A 14,126-nucleotide genomic window follows, 5' to 3' on the forward strand; every position below is an offset into this window, starting at 1 on the left:
CATGTAACCTATAAATGTACTTGTGTATGACTAATCTGTTTCAGTAATGTTAACCTGACTGTTTAAATGTGTTGAAATTTGAACTGTCCTGTTGTCTCTAATTGTGTCCTGGCTGTGTTCCTAGCTGCTTTCTCCTTTCTTGTTCTTCACAGGCCCCCGTTCCTGCCATGGTTTCTCAGTTTCCTCATATGGCTACTCTGTTGTGCTCATGACAGCTTTTAACTTCCTGATCATGCTTTTTGATTACAAGTCTCTCTAGCTGACGTTTGTAGCCTACTTTGTTTGTTTAACACATAACCTAACTCATAATTTCTCTTTCTCTCTCTCTCTCTCTCTCTCTCTCTCTCTCTCTCTCTCTCTCTCTCTCTCTCTCTGTCTTTCTCTGTGGGCTCTGTGCAGTCATTGCTTGTCCCAGGCAAAAGTCCCAGTAAATATGGACGCCGCGGCAGTGCCATAGGAATAGGAACAATAGAAGAGGTTCATGTTTAACTTTCACTCCTCTCTCATCTGCATCTGTTGTTCTCACCGCTGACCTGTTCTTCCAAACAATTTTACACAGTACAGCTGCAGAGTTAAAGTAGCTAGAGCCTCATTAACTCTCTTTTCTCAATGCTGCACTCATATCATAGCAATACACAAAATAATACAGAAGGTGAAAAGTATATATCTAATGCAGTGTCACAACACGACAAAACTAGTTCACTCCCTTTACAGTCAATGGAGCTGTCCGCAGTGCAATGCACCTTCAGCTGGCGGACTCCCCGTTTCGTTTTTTGTTCTCATACTCCAGTCACTTTATTTATGAATTTAAAAAAAATAATTTACAATTATTATGCATATCTATTGGTTGTTGTTAATTTTCTTTGTTAAATATTTGCGTGAATAACTTCTGACCATTACATTAAACCCAACTTGTGACGTTTTTGGTCTCTGGCCCACTAATTTAAATCATGTTTTGTCTCTAACCGTATACAGTATGCTGTTGTAACTAAAGATGCACCAATGTATCAGCCAAACATCAGTATCGGCCAACTAAAACAATTATCTGCACTACTGGACATTGGTTGATTGTGTAGAAACAGCCAATGATTAGGGCAGATTATTTCCTGTCAATTAAAGGGGAATGGGAAAACACACCAGACAGTTAGCCTAAAACACGTGCTGTGTGTGAAATAAAATGTCACTTGTGTGGAATTACTTTGAATTGACAATGACAGTAGAGTTGTTTTGCACTGCTAGAATTTCATGAAACGTCCTGGTTACTTTCGTAACCTCCGTTCCCTGATGGAGGGAACGAGACGTTGTGTCGATGTAGTGACACTAGGGGTCACTCTTGGAAACCCCAAACACCTCTGCTTTTTGGAAAAAAGGCCAATGAGAATTGGCAAGTGGAATTTGCATGCCACTCCCCCGGACATACGGGTATAAAAGGAGCTGGTATGCAACCACTCATTCAGGTTTTGTGCTGAAGAGCCGAGACCAGGTCCCGGCCATTTCAGCGGGTAGTTCAGCGTTGTGGCAAGAGGGACACAACGTCTCGTTCCCTCCATCAGGGAACGGAGGTTACGAAAGTAACCAGAACGTTCCCTATCTGTCACTCACTCGACGTTGTGTCGATGGAGTGACACTAGGGGTCCCTATACAAAATGCCACAACTATCTGAACTGTGTTACGTGAACTGGTGGTGTGTGATGGGCAGACTGCTGTGTGCCTTGTAGCCAGCACACCAGGCCATCATGTAACCTCCCCCAATGCTCTTATGAGCGTCGAACAGTCCATCAGGAACAAATTGACTGCCCAACGATATGGACAGGCTAGCCCAGCCGAGGCCTCTTTCCCTCTCTTTTCTCGCTAATAGAGAATGCCTACAGGTCCCCTACTCTTTTGATGGAAGTGAGCGCAGTCAGGAGGGCAGTCTTCAAAGAGAGTGCCTTAAACTCAGCTGACCCCTAGGGCTCAAAGGGAGCTCCCTGTAGACCCCGAAGGACTACAGAGTGGTCCCACGAGGGGACGAGGCGTGGTCTGGAGGGATTCAACCTCCTAGCACCTCTCAGGAACCTGATGATCAAGTCATGCTTCCCCAAGTACTTACCATCTACTGCATCGTGATGAGCCGAAATAGCGGCTACATACACCTTCAGGGTGGAGGGGGACAGCCGCCCCTCCAGCCTCTCCTGCAGGAAGGAAAGCATCCGACTGCGCATCTCTGGGGGTCTTCGCATCGGGAAGAACACCACTTAGCGAACAGACGCCACTTCAAGGCATACAAGCGCCTCATAGAGGGCACCCTAGCCTGAGTGATCGTGTCAACCAACGCAGGTGGTAGGCCACTTAGGTCATCCGCGTCCCGTCCAAGGGCCAGATGTGGAGATTCCAGAGGTCTGGTCACGGGTGCCAGATGGTGCCCCGTCCCTCAGAAAGAAGGTCCTCAGGGGAATTTACCGGGGGGGCTGTTGCGAGGAGCGTGAGATCTGAGAACCGTGTCTGGGGGGCCAGTAGGGTGCTACTAGGATGATCTGCTCCTCGTACTCCCTGACCTTGCACAGGGTCTGTGCAAGTAGGCTCACTGGGGGAAATGCATATTTGCGTAGTCCAGGGGGCCAGCTGTGTGCCAGCGCATCTATAATGTGAAGTGCATCGGTCAGGGTGTACCAAAGCGGGCAGTGGGAGGATTCCCGGGAAGCAAACAGGTCTACCTGTGCTCGACCAAATCGACTCCAAATCAGCTGGACCACCTGAGGGTGGAGTCTCCACTCTCCCCTGATGGTAACCTGATGTGACAGCGCGTCTGCTGTGGTGTTGAGGTCACCCGGGATGTGAGTGGCTCGTAGTGACTTGAGGCGCTGCTGACTCCAGAGGAGGAGATGGCGGGTGAGTTGTGACATGCAACGGGAGTGTAGACCGCCTTGACGGTGGATGTACGCTACCGTCACTTGCCCTGGATTACGAGTAGTACCGCAAACAACTCTAGGCAGTTGAAGTGCCAACACAGCCACGGGCCAGTCCAGGAGCCAGCGGCTGTGTGCCCGTTGCATACAGCGCCCCAGCCCATCTTGGAGGCATCTGTTGTAACCATGACACACCTGGAGACCTGCTCTAGGGGGACCCCTGCCCGTAGAAATGCAAGGTCGGTCCAAGGACTGAAGAGGCGGTGACAGAGTGGCGTGATGGCCATGCGATGTGTCCCGTGGCGCCATGCCCATCTCGGGACTCGAGTCTGAAGCCAGTGCTGAAGCGGTCTCATATGCATCAACCTGAGCGGTGTGGTTTGAGGATGCTATATGCCCCAGGAGCCTCTGAAAAAGTTTCAGTGGAACCGTTGTCCTCCATCTGAACGCCTTCAGACAGTTCAGCACCGACTGCGTGTGCTCATTCGTGAGGCGCGCTGTCATCGAGGCTGAGTCCAACTCCAAACCGAGAAAAAAGATGCTCTGAACCGGGGAGAGCTTGCTCTTTTCCCAGTTGACCCGAAGCCCCAGTCGGCTGTGGTGCTGGAGCACGAGGTCCCTCTGTGCGTACAGCAAATCTCGAGTGTGAGCTAGGATTAGCCATTCGTCGAGATAGTAGAGGATGTGGATGCCCACTTCCCTTAGCGGGGCAAGGGCTGCCTCTGCGACCTTCGTGAAGACACGAGGGGACAAGGACAGGCCAAAGGGGAGGACCATGTACTGATATGCCTGGCCTTCGAAGGCATACCGCAGGAAGGGTCTGTGTCGAGGTAAGACCGAGACGTGGAAGTACACATCCTTCAGGTCTACCGCTGCGAACCAATCTTGATGCCGGACGCTCGCTAGAATGCGTTTTTGCTTCAGCATCTTGAATGGGAGTCTGTGCAAAGCCCGGTTCAGTACTCGCAGGTCCAGGATTGGTCGCAACCCACCGCCTTTCTTCGGTACGATGAAGTAAGGGCTGTAGAACCCTTTCTTCATCTCGGCTGGAGGGACAGGCTCTATCGTGCCCTTGCACAGAAGGGTAGCGATCGCTGCACGCAAGGTAGCGGTGTTCTCACCCTTCACCGAGGTGAAGCGGATGCCGCTGAACCTGGGCAGGCGCCTGGCGAACTGAATCGCGTAGCCAAGTCGGACGGTCCGGGTCAGCCATCGCGACGGGTTGGAAAGCGTGAGCCACGTGCCCAAACTCCGGGCGAGGGGGACCAAGGGAATGATCACGTCGGACATACCAGCTCCTTTTATACCCGTATGTCTGGGGGAGTGGCATGCAAATTCCACTCACCAATACTCAAAAAAGCAGAGGTGTTTGGGGCTCCCAAGACTGACCCCTAGTGTCACTACATCGACACAATGTCGAGTGAGTGACAGATAGGGAACTAACGTTAACTTTCAACATGGCTAATTTGATTACTCACCTTAAACATCAACACAATGAATATGACAACTTTGTTAATGCTAAAGCAGAGGCTGCTTCAGCTAAAAAGAGACAAGCTTCATCATTCAGGAATCAGTTAATGTGAGTTAAGAACCTAATTTTTTTTTAAATCTTACCAATTCAATGTGATACTAACATGAAGCTATTCAGAATTCAGTTAATGTTAATGAATGTTAATGTGAGTTCATAATGTGCTTTTTGCTTCAGTGTTTTGTTAATAACTGAGGCCAGTTAATCTGAAACATGGAAAATATGTAGAAACATACCGTAGAGAATAAAGTTATTTCAATTTCTTTCGAAGTTGCGTAATTAATTTTCAGTGATTTGAAACAAGGTAGCATAAAAATCAGAACGTCCAAACTATCAGTATCGGTAGATGTTGTTGGTAGATGTTGCTCTTAATAATTGAATATCCGTTCCGGCACACAAATTTGGTATCGGTACATCCCTAGTAATTAATTTGTTAACACTTTACAATAAGGTTCTAATTGTTTGCAATAGTTAACATCATTAGTTAACATGAACTATCTTAGTTAATGTAAACTTTTACATATACATTTTTTAAATCAAAAGTTGTAACATTAACTAACAATGAACAATTGTATTTTTTTACTAACATTAACAAAGATTAATAAATTATGTAAAAATATATTGTTGATTGTTTGTTCATGATACCTAATGCATCATCTAATGTTAACGAATGGAACCTTATTGAAAAGGTTAATATACATTTTTAGTGATTTGAAACCAGAAACAGAACCACAAGACTATATGTATCGGCAGATGTTGTTTTCACACACATTTTGTATCGGTGCATCCCTAGTAATTAATTATTAGTGATTTGAAACAAGGAAGCATAAAAAAGCAGAACCACCAAACTATCAGTATTGGCACACTGAATATGGGTTTCAGCACACACATTTTGGATTAGTGCATCACTAGTTGTAACAATGTAGAAAATTGTTTAGCCAAAATAGCCCACACAAGGTCATTTTTTATGCCAATATATTTCCATTCATACAATTTCGAAATTTAACTATTGTACTGTTGGCAAACAGCTGATGTGCTGCTTCGACACTTCCAGTGTAGACAGGCTGTAACATTCTATTTTGGACTCTTGTTAAATCTCAATTTCAATTATTCCACTGTTTAGTTTCTAGTTCTTCTGTGCAGGTATCCATGATATATCACCCAGGCACATCTGCTATAGGCATGATTCAGTCAGAGAACCAAATGGCACACTTTTATTTCCATTAGCACTGTTTGGCCCTTCAAATTATGCATGCACATGCGCATTCATCAAAGCTCAGCAGCATTGTTTCAAATGTTTGTGTTCTACTCTTCATGTTGGAAATTTGCAGATTGCTTCCCTTTCTCCATCACTTCCTTCATGTTCCCATACCTTCTATGTAATGTAATGTATTGCGTTGTTTTAATGTTCAGTGTCACTTCTCATCTAGTGTAGTATGTAGTACTGAATGTATTTCTTTCCCCTTGTCTCATAATTGTACACTCATTGTGTGCTGACAGCATAGAGACAGAAAAAAGAAAAAAGGCAACATAGTCACCCCAAAGCCTTTGAAGCCATTTTAGATAAAAAGCCTTTCATTTATGAAGACTTTTATTTGAAGTGGAGTAAAGCAGTAGCTGTAAAATCTCAGTGCACAGGCTTAGAGAGAACAAAGTGTCCCCTGTAAGTGCACAGCCCAGTGAAGTTCAGGAGATCCTGCTCCCATCTTTCATCTCTCACTCAGTTCAGGCCAAAACCCTGAAGTGCGCACTTCACTGTCCTGCTAGTCAAGATACAAAACAGTGGCTTTTGTTTTCAGAATCACTGGAGCATGCCACAGAAATAAGAGACCGACCTGACTGATACAGGGTATATTATCCTTTAAGTTTCCTTTGAGACCACATAGTAAACATTTTATTGATGAAGGTAAAGCATCAACCAAACCACAGAAATGGGAAGATTTCATTTTCAGGGCAGGCTCACTGACTTCTTGTTCCCTCCTGCAGTCTTTGATCATTCCTGGAAAAAGCCCAACCAGGAAAAAGTCAGGACACTTCAGCTCTCGACGTAGCAGCGCTATCGGCATTGAGAACATCCAAGAAGTCCAAGAGAAGAGGTAAGATGATCAGGAAAGTTCTGATGGCTCAGGAGCTGGGATTATGGGGCATTAAAGTTACAATGCCACAGGTGATGGCCTCATTGGTTTCAAGACGCAAGTTGCGTCTTAAATGATGTACTTTACACTGGGTACTTACATTATACATTATGTACTCTGCTGTCTAGTAAAGGAATTTGCAAAGGATCTTGAATAGAACACCACACAGAAGCACTCTTCTAGTTTTGTTGTTGAGGGAAATGATGTGTCAAATTTCATGATCAAACGTCCCTCCCCTTCTGCTATGTAGGGAAAGCTGTGCCTGCTGAGTGTATAAAGTGTTCAAAATGGAGTGCATCAGGCTGGTTCTGAAAGTAAAAATCCTATTCATTTTCTCCATAAGCAAATTGATTTTTAATAATAACCTCTAAACTTTTAAAGACAGATCTACTGTGAATCTCGAGGTTGTTTTGTTTTTTTATCCCCTTTACTCCCCTATTTAGAATGCCCAATTCCCACTACTTAGTAGGTCCTCGTGTTGGCGTGGTTACTCGCATCAATCTGGGTGGCGGAGGACAAGTCTCAGTTGCCTCCACTTCTGAGACCGTCAATCCATGCATCTTATCACGTGACTCGTTGTGCAAGACACCGTGGAGACTCACAGCACTGGAGGGTCATGCTACACTCCGCAATCCACACACAACTTACCACGTGCCCCACTGAGAGCGAGAACCACTAATCGCCACCACAAGGAGGTTACCCCATGTGACTCTACCATCCCTAGCAACTGGGCTAATTTGGTTGCTTAGGAGACCTGGCTGGAGTCACTCAGCACTGGATTCGAACTTTCGACTCTAGGGGTTGTAGTCAGTGTCACTACTCGCTGAGCTACCTAGGCCCCTCCAAACTTGAGGTTGTTTATGGATGGTATATGCTTCTGTTGGAGCCATCAGTCTGTGAGATTTTCATTTATTTTATTTTTTTTAAAGGAATGTTCCGGATTCAATACAAGTTAAGCTCAATCGACAGCATTTGTGTCATAATGTTGATTACCACAAAAATACATTTCAACTCGTCCCTCCTTTTCTTTAGAAAAAGCAAAAATCAAGGTAACAGTGAGGCACTTAAAATGGGAATGAATGGGGACAATGAGAGTGAATGTGGCCAATTTTTGGAGGGTTTAAATACAGAAATGTGAAGCTTATAATTTTATAAAAGCACTTTCATTAATTATTCTGTTAAAACTTGTGTATTATTTGAGCTGTAAAGAGGTTTAAATTGTAATTTTGTAATATATTGTAATTATTGTAATACAGTCATTTTAGGGTTTTAGGATTTGTTGAGATTTAAGGTGTCAAAAGGTTAGTAAGTGATTTTATCACACTAAAATCATGTTTACATGGATATTGTTGATGTCTTGTGGCTATGCTTTTGAAATAGTCAGTATTTTAATGTTAAAAAATTGGCCCCCATTCACTTCCATTGTAAGTGCCTCACTGGAACCCAGATTTTTGTTTTTTTTTAAAGAAAAGGAGGGGCAAGCCCACATACATAATGTTTTGTGGTACTCAACATTATGCCACAAATGCTATTGATTGAGCTTAACTTCTATTGAACCCAGAATATTCCTTTAATTGTGTTTAAATAGTAGAATCTCCAGAGTGGAAATACAGTACAGAACCAAAAGAGAAAGATCCACTAATCAGAGAATCACCGCCAACAAAGCGTGGCCTCCCCTACACTATCAGATTTCTTCTATATTTATGAATATTTTGCAATAAACTTGAAATGCATTTTTTCTTTTTAAAATGCATTTGCGTCATTCATAGTGCTTCATGGGACTGTAGTTCAGTGCCTCATGAAAGACAGTAGTACACCATTTAAAAAGAGTTTTAAAAACAGTACACAGTTCTTTTTCTATAAAGTACACAGTCTTGCACCTTTGTCTTTTTGTCCTATTTTCAAATACTTGTTTATTTCAAATCAAAGTTTGTGATGATGCGATTCACCTTGGTTTGGTTCATGGCTTAGAACTGTTGTATGAGTAATTTTATGAAAACCCCATGGAAAAAAATGAGTGGGAAAAATACTTCCGGAACCAAGACAGCTGCAAAAGTGGGCAGGAACTGTTGCTCTCTATTTCACACTTTTTTGTTTTGTTTTAGAACAAGTACGTCCAGGTACTCGAATGTGCATTTTAAATAACTTGCACTCTTATATTACAAAATGTTGTATAATAGTGCAGAAATATGCTAAATAAGGCACACCTATAGTGGCTGGGAAAGAGTATGTGTGTTTAAATAATTTACAGAATCAGGATAAAACTTGGGATAGTTATAGGCAGCGCATTAAACCTGATATCTTCCTCCTTTTGTGTGTTTATGTGTTTGATGAAGAATTACCGCTCTGTTGTCAGAGGACAAGACAGTGCTCTGTCTCTCTCTGCCCAGTGTCACTCTCAAGAATGGGAGACTCACCGTGGATCCCTCCAAGTATATATGCAACCATAGAATGCAACTTTTTTTTACCATAGAGTAGCTGCTCACCTTACCTGGCCATGGAAATGCATCTTTGATATGCTACAAAGTATGGCCTTTAGCACATTTAGCACAAAGCTGGCCTTTGTCAGATGTGCTAAAAGATTTCCAGGCCCTAAGTTTAGTGTTGCTCTGAACTTGCGTGTGTTTCAGTATAGTGTTGTGAATTAGCATGTACTTTTGTGTCTAACCTTTCTTGCTAACTCTGAGTAGTCAACAGCTGAGCTTGGACTCCGTCAACTTGTTTGTCTTTATAGAGTTGAAAAGATGCACTTGCTGCCCTCTAATGGTCAGTGTTTCTCTCCGCAGCAGTAGAGAATGCTCTCCCTGTACACAGAAAACACCAGACAGTGGACATGCCTCTCAGGACCCCAAGTCTGAAAACTCCTCCAATCAGAGTTCACCTGAGGTCCTCATTACTAAGAACAGGTAATTGAAAAAGCATTACCCTGAGTGATAGACTTTCTGAATTTCTGAATATTGCTGTGTGTTTTGAGGGGTGCAAGATATCTGACATTACATCTGGATTTTAATGAAAAACTTTTGTTTATATGTGTGTAGTTCAACCATGTATTGCCGGGCTCCTTCCATTCCTGAGGCTCATGACCTTTCTCGCTCCTCCTCTAATGCCAGCAGCTTTGCCAGTGTAGTAGAAGAGAATGAAGCAGAAGCCACAGAGGACTATGACACTGGCATGGTGAGTGTTGAGGGTAACAGTATGCTACATACAGTAATGTGATTACTTTTTTGAAAGTATCAAGCAGTACAAACTGTGTCCGGGGAACAAACATTTGTAAAAACACTTAAAATAAAAAAACACACCTGCAAGCCAAGCATAGAGTATACTGTCCATTCCAAAAAAAGATGGAGCCTTATCCAACTAAAAAGCAATGGAAAAGAAACAAATGCGTATGTTTTCATAAACAACAAAAAACACAAAAAAACAATGTAATTTATGCCGCATTCCAGATGAAGTTGGAGGTGTGAATACCCGACTTGAGTTGCCCACTTCTGAGCTCAAGGTGTTCCAGTCAATCACACATCACAGTCAAATGTACACACCACAATATGGCGCCATACCTCAACAAGAAAAATGCTGTTATACTAATAATAATGGCAAAAGTCATGAACACACAATTGCTTGCATTTACTTTGAAAAATTGGCTTGTAAAAATAGAATTTTATGCTTTTGTTTTTTTTTTTGTCTGTTCAGACTACAAACATCTAAAAGTCGTATAAGCCAAAAAATCTTCTCAAATAAAATTTTTCTTCTTCAACACTGTTGTTATTTTGACCAAAATATGGGACATCTTGGCTAAAACGGGACAGTTGTCAACCCTAGCAGCAACAAACATTGCAGAAGGCACCTTTCCTGTTTTATGCCGTTGTCTGTGATGAATGTGTTCATATTTTAAAATACTCTCCACACGAAAAACATAGGCTAATCAATGAAAAATATCCATCGCTAAACTGTCATACATGGTGAACCAATGCAAGTGTGCATTGTTATTATAAAAAAGCGACTGCAGTCTGAACAGAAAAAAATTAGATATGGCTACATATACTGTAACTTGCAGTTTGAACAGTCAGTCTAAAAAATAGCATTTGAGACGAAATCGGATTTTCCCTACAGTTGAACAAAGCATTAAATCTTCTCAGAAATACGTTATTCCCTAAAATCTTGGAAATGACATCAAATGATGCTTCTCACTTAAGTCATTGTTGATCAATCTGCCCCGACTTAATAAATTGGATGTCCAACTGAGTGCCATTCCAGTGTTTTTTTTAGATGGTGGTAAAAATTGTGTAAGAGTTGTCTGGAATGCACCAATAAATTGTTATATTTATAAGGTGTAACACAATATTATAATTTGTTGCCTTTAAAAGTAATGTTCCCCAACACTGCTACTGATTATCATGTATGTGTTACATCCTAAAGCAAACTTTTATCTACATTGCATTAGCAATACAGTAGAAACTGGAGATATGTTGTTTTTTGAGATGTCAGGGTATCTTTGGAGTGTGCATGTCTACCAGAGCAACATTTTGTATTTGTCCCAAATCAGGAGAGTCTGTCGTCAGCAGGAACTCCTCATAAACGTGACTCATTCACATACAGCATGTGGTTGGAGGACAACATGAGCACTGCCAGCAACAGCAGGGGGAGCTCTCCTGGTGAGAGACACTAGCTGTTTCTTACACCCCATTCTTGTGTGCCCTTTGAACTGAGGAATATATTCCCTCATATTACAAGACACTGCTTACACACATATAGATTGAGTAGTATTTTTAATAACAGAACAAAATAGTTTCTCTCACACCCTAAATATATCGGAGGGTGTATTTGGTGTAGGTCATAGCTGCAGGAAGTAGGGGTGCTGGGGGTGCTGCAGCACCCCCGGTTAAGTGGTATCAAACCATCGTAATTTGTGTTAATCTCATTAACGAAAGTAATGACGAAAATGTTAAGGGGTATTTTTGTTATATCCGCAGCAGCGGCCAACCCTAAACCCCCCCAGCTTCTGTCCGCAGCACCCCCTGTTCAAAATCCGTTCCCGCAGCATTGGTTTAGGTTACGTTTTTATGTCTTGGCATAAACTTCTTAATTTTCTTAATTAATCATATTTTTCCAGCCCCTGCCAGAAATCAGCAAACAGATGGGGGAAAGAGCCAAGATCAGAACCGTACAGACATCCGCATAAAGCTGGAGCGGCCGCATGACCACAAATCTACATCTGTGAGTTAGTCTAAAATGGTCAATTTAAGTACTATCTGCTTCTGTGCAAGGTTATAGCTAATATTGACATTATGGATGTGTAGCATTTTTCATGCAGTTTGCACATTAAAAATGGCAAGGATTGGGAAAGTGTGTGTATGCTCCTGCTTTTCAGCTCTTTCTGTGCCTGTTGTAACTCTGTTACTGTGTGTGCCTCTGTGTATCCTGTGCAGAACTGCTAGTCTCTCCTGCTCGATTGCCTCATGGACATCCATCAATAGGTTAGATATACAGTATCATAACTAAACGGCAGTGCAATAATTGTTTTCATCAGTTCAAGATGTAATCTCACGATCAAGTCTTTTGAATAGATGTCATAATATTAAAGGAATAGTTCACCCAAAAATGAAAATTCTCTCATCATTTACTCACCCTCAGGCCATCCCAGATATGTATGACTTTGTTTCTTCTGCAGAACACAAAGATTTTTTTGAAGAATATTTCAGCTCTGTAGGTCCATATAAAGCAAGTGAATGGTGACCAGAACTTTAAAGCTCCAAAAAGTAGATAAAGGCAGCAGAAAAGTAATCCATACGACTCCAGTGTTTAAATCCATGTCTCCTGAAACAGTATGATAGGTGTGGGTTAGAAACAGATTCATATTTTTTTACAATAAATCTCCACTTTCCCTTTCACTTCCAAATTCGTCTTCTTTTGTTTTTTGGCGATTCGCATTCTTCGTGCATATCGCAGCCTACTGGTCGGGACTGGTCAGGGCTGGTAAAAGGGAGCGATTTATAGTAAAAATTATTTAAAAATGTATCTGTTTCTTAACCACACCTACCATATGGCATCTGAAGACATGGATTTAACCACTGGAGTCGTATTAATTACTTTTATGCTGCCTTTATGTGCTTTTTGGAGCTTCAAAGTTCTGGCCACCATTCACTTGCATTGTATGGACCTACAGAGCTGAAATATTCTTCTAAAAATCTTTGTTGTTCTGGTGAAGAATGTCACACATCTGGGATGGCATGAGGGTGAGTAAATTATGAGAATTTTCTAAGGCACTTGTTTAAAGTTCTGTAAGTATATGAATAGTGCATGCATATGCTGGACCCTCTACATGTATCAACATTATGCTATTTTGTAAGGTTGTTAGAAAGAACCATGATTCTGATTTTTGAGCTGTGATTTCAAGATGTCTCTGTGCTATTTTGGCAATAAATTACAATATTCATTGGGTCTGAAATTTTACTAAATTTAATGGCAGCCTAACCTTATTTTTCTACGGTAATGTATGTAATTAGCATAGTTTATGCCATTTATGTGATGAAATTCAGAGTATATTTTGTGTATACATTATGTATAATTTATAATATATGTTTTTTAATCTCCAAACAGCATTTCCATAAGAAACACCCTCTTAGAGAGACAAGGCAAGCTCAGGTTTATTACGGTACTGCTGGCAATGGTGAAGAAGAGGAGGACAGCACCAGTCAGCTGCAGGAGTGACAGCATGCACATGGCCCAGGACCACGATCGTGTTACCATCCCTCCATCAGGATACTATTTACTTCCCTAGCAGGCTTGACCAGAACCAAGAATGAGTTGGTTACAGGCAGCCTGAGACCTTTACTGGCTGTTACTTTTCTCTCTTCCATCAGGCTTTCTCTTCACATTCCTTTCTGCATCAGTATTGGTCCACTCTGTGCTGTCACCTGAATCCCTTGTGAGTACATCCAGTAAATGAATACGAACTTTGTTCCTCTGTAGCAGTGTCTGCTGATACTTCACTGTACTGGAGAGTGGCTAATTTAACAGGCTGTATGAGGTCCTAACACTGTGCTATAATTACATTTCATAAAGTTTGTCTCAAAAAGGACATTTCACCTCCTTGCACAATAAGAGCTATTTTCAGCTAATTATTGAGACCAAACCATTTCTCATATGCTAATATTGATGTTCTTTTGTTCAGATTTCAGGTTTGGAAATTCTTGTTATTTATTTTCAATAACTTATGTTCATTACAGCCCATGGCAGCACTTTAATATATGTTTTGTGTTTATTTAAAAGTAACACCACTCCAAAATTTCCTTGCAGAGAAAAACAATCAGATTTGGCAAAAAAAACCACCATAGCTGTATTTTAACAATCTACATTTCAGTGCAGGAAAAAGGATATATTGCGCTCTGGGTCAACTATATTCCCTTTGTTATGTCTGTGCTATCATAATTTATTTATAATTTATTTAGTTTGTGCAAGAAATTATCTTTCCATTACTCACAAACCTTTTCTTCACTGTGGGGACATTTTTGCAAAATGAAATGACAAGGTTTATTGCATGTATCGCAGCAATTCCTTAGTGAAATGTGCACTGTG

The 14,126-nt window shown here is 41.7% G+C and overlaps 1 protein-coding gene across 1 annotated transcript in view; it reads left to right on the top strand.

The window, feature by feature from the left end:
• Window positions 1–13,879, top strand: part of LOC127418996 (rap1 GTPase-activating protein 1-like) — a 121,570-nt gene extending 107,691 nt beyond the window's left edge. The window contains exons 19-27 of the mRNA XM_051660002.1: window positions 400–477; window positions 6,403–6,512; window positions 8,888–8,983; window positions 9,338–9,457; window positions 9,590–9,725; window positions 11,095–11,203; window positions 11,662–11,765; window positions 11,978–12,025; window positions 13,149–13,879. Coding sequence (XP_051515962.1) covers window positions 400–477; window positions 6,403–6,512; window positions 8,888–8,983; window positions 9,338–9,457; window positions 9,590–9,725; window positions 11,095–11,203; window positions 11,662–11,765; window positions 11,978–11,986 — 762 coding nt within the window. The 3' untranslated portion in view covers window positions 11,987–12,025; window positions 13,149–13,879. The remainder of the gene's footprint in view (window positions 1–399; window positions 478–6,402; window positions 6,513–8,887; window positions 8,984–9,337; window positions 9,458–9,589; window positions 9,726–11,094; window positions 11,204–11,661; window positions 11,766–11,977; window positions 12,026–13,148) is intronic.
• The last annotated feature ends 247 nt before the right edge of the window (window positions 13,880–14,126 follow it).

Source organism: Myxocyprinus asiaticus, chromosome 28, assembly GCF_019703515.2.
Source record: "Myxocyprinus asiaticus isolate MX2 ecotype Aquarium Trade chromosome 28, UBuf_Myxa_2, whole genome shotgun sequence".
NCBI lineage: Eukaryota > Metazoa > Chordata > Actinopteri > Cypriniformes > Catostomidae > Myxocyprinus > Myxocyprinus asiaticus.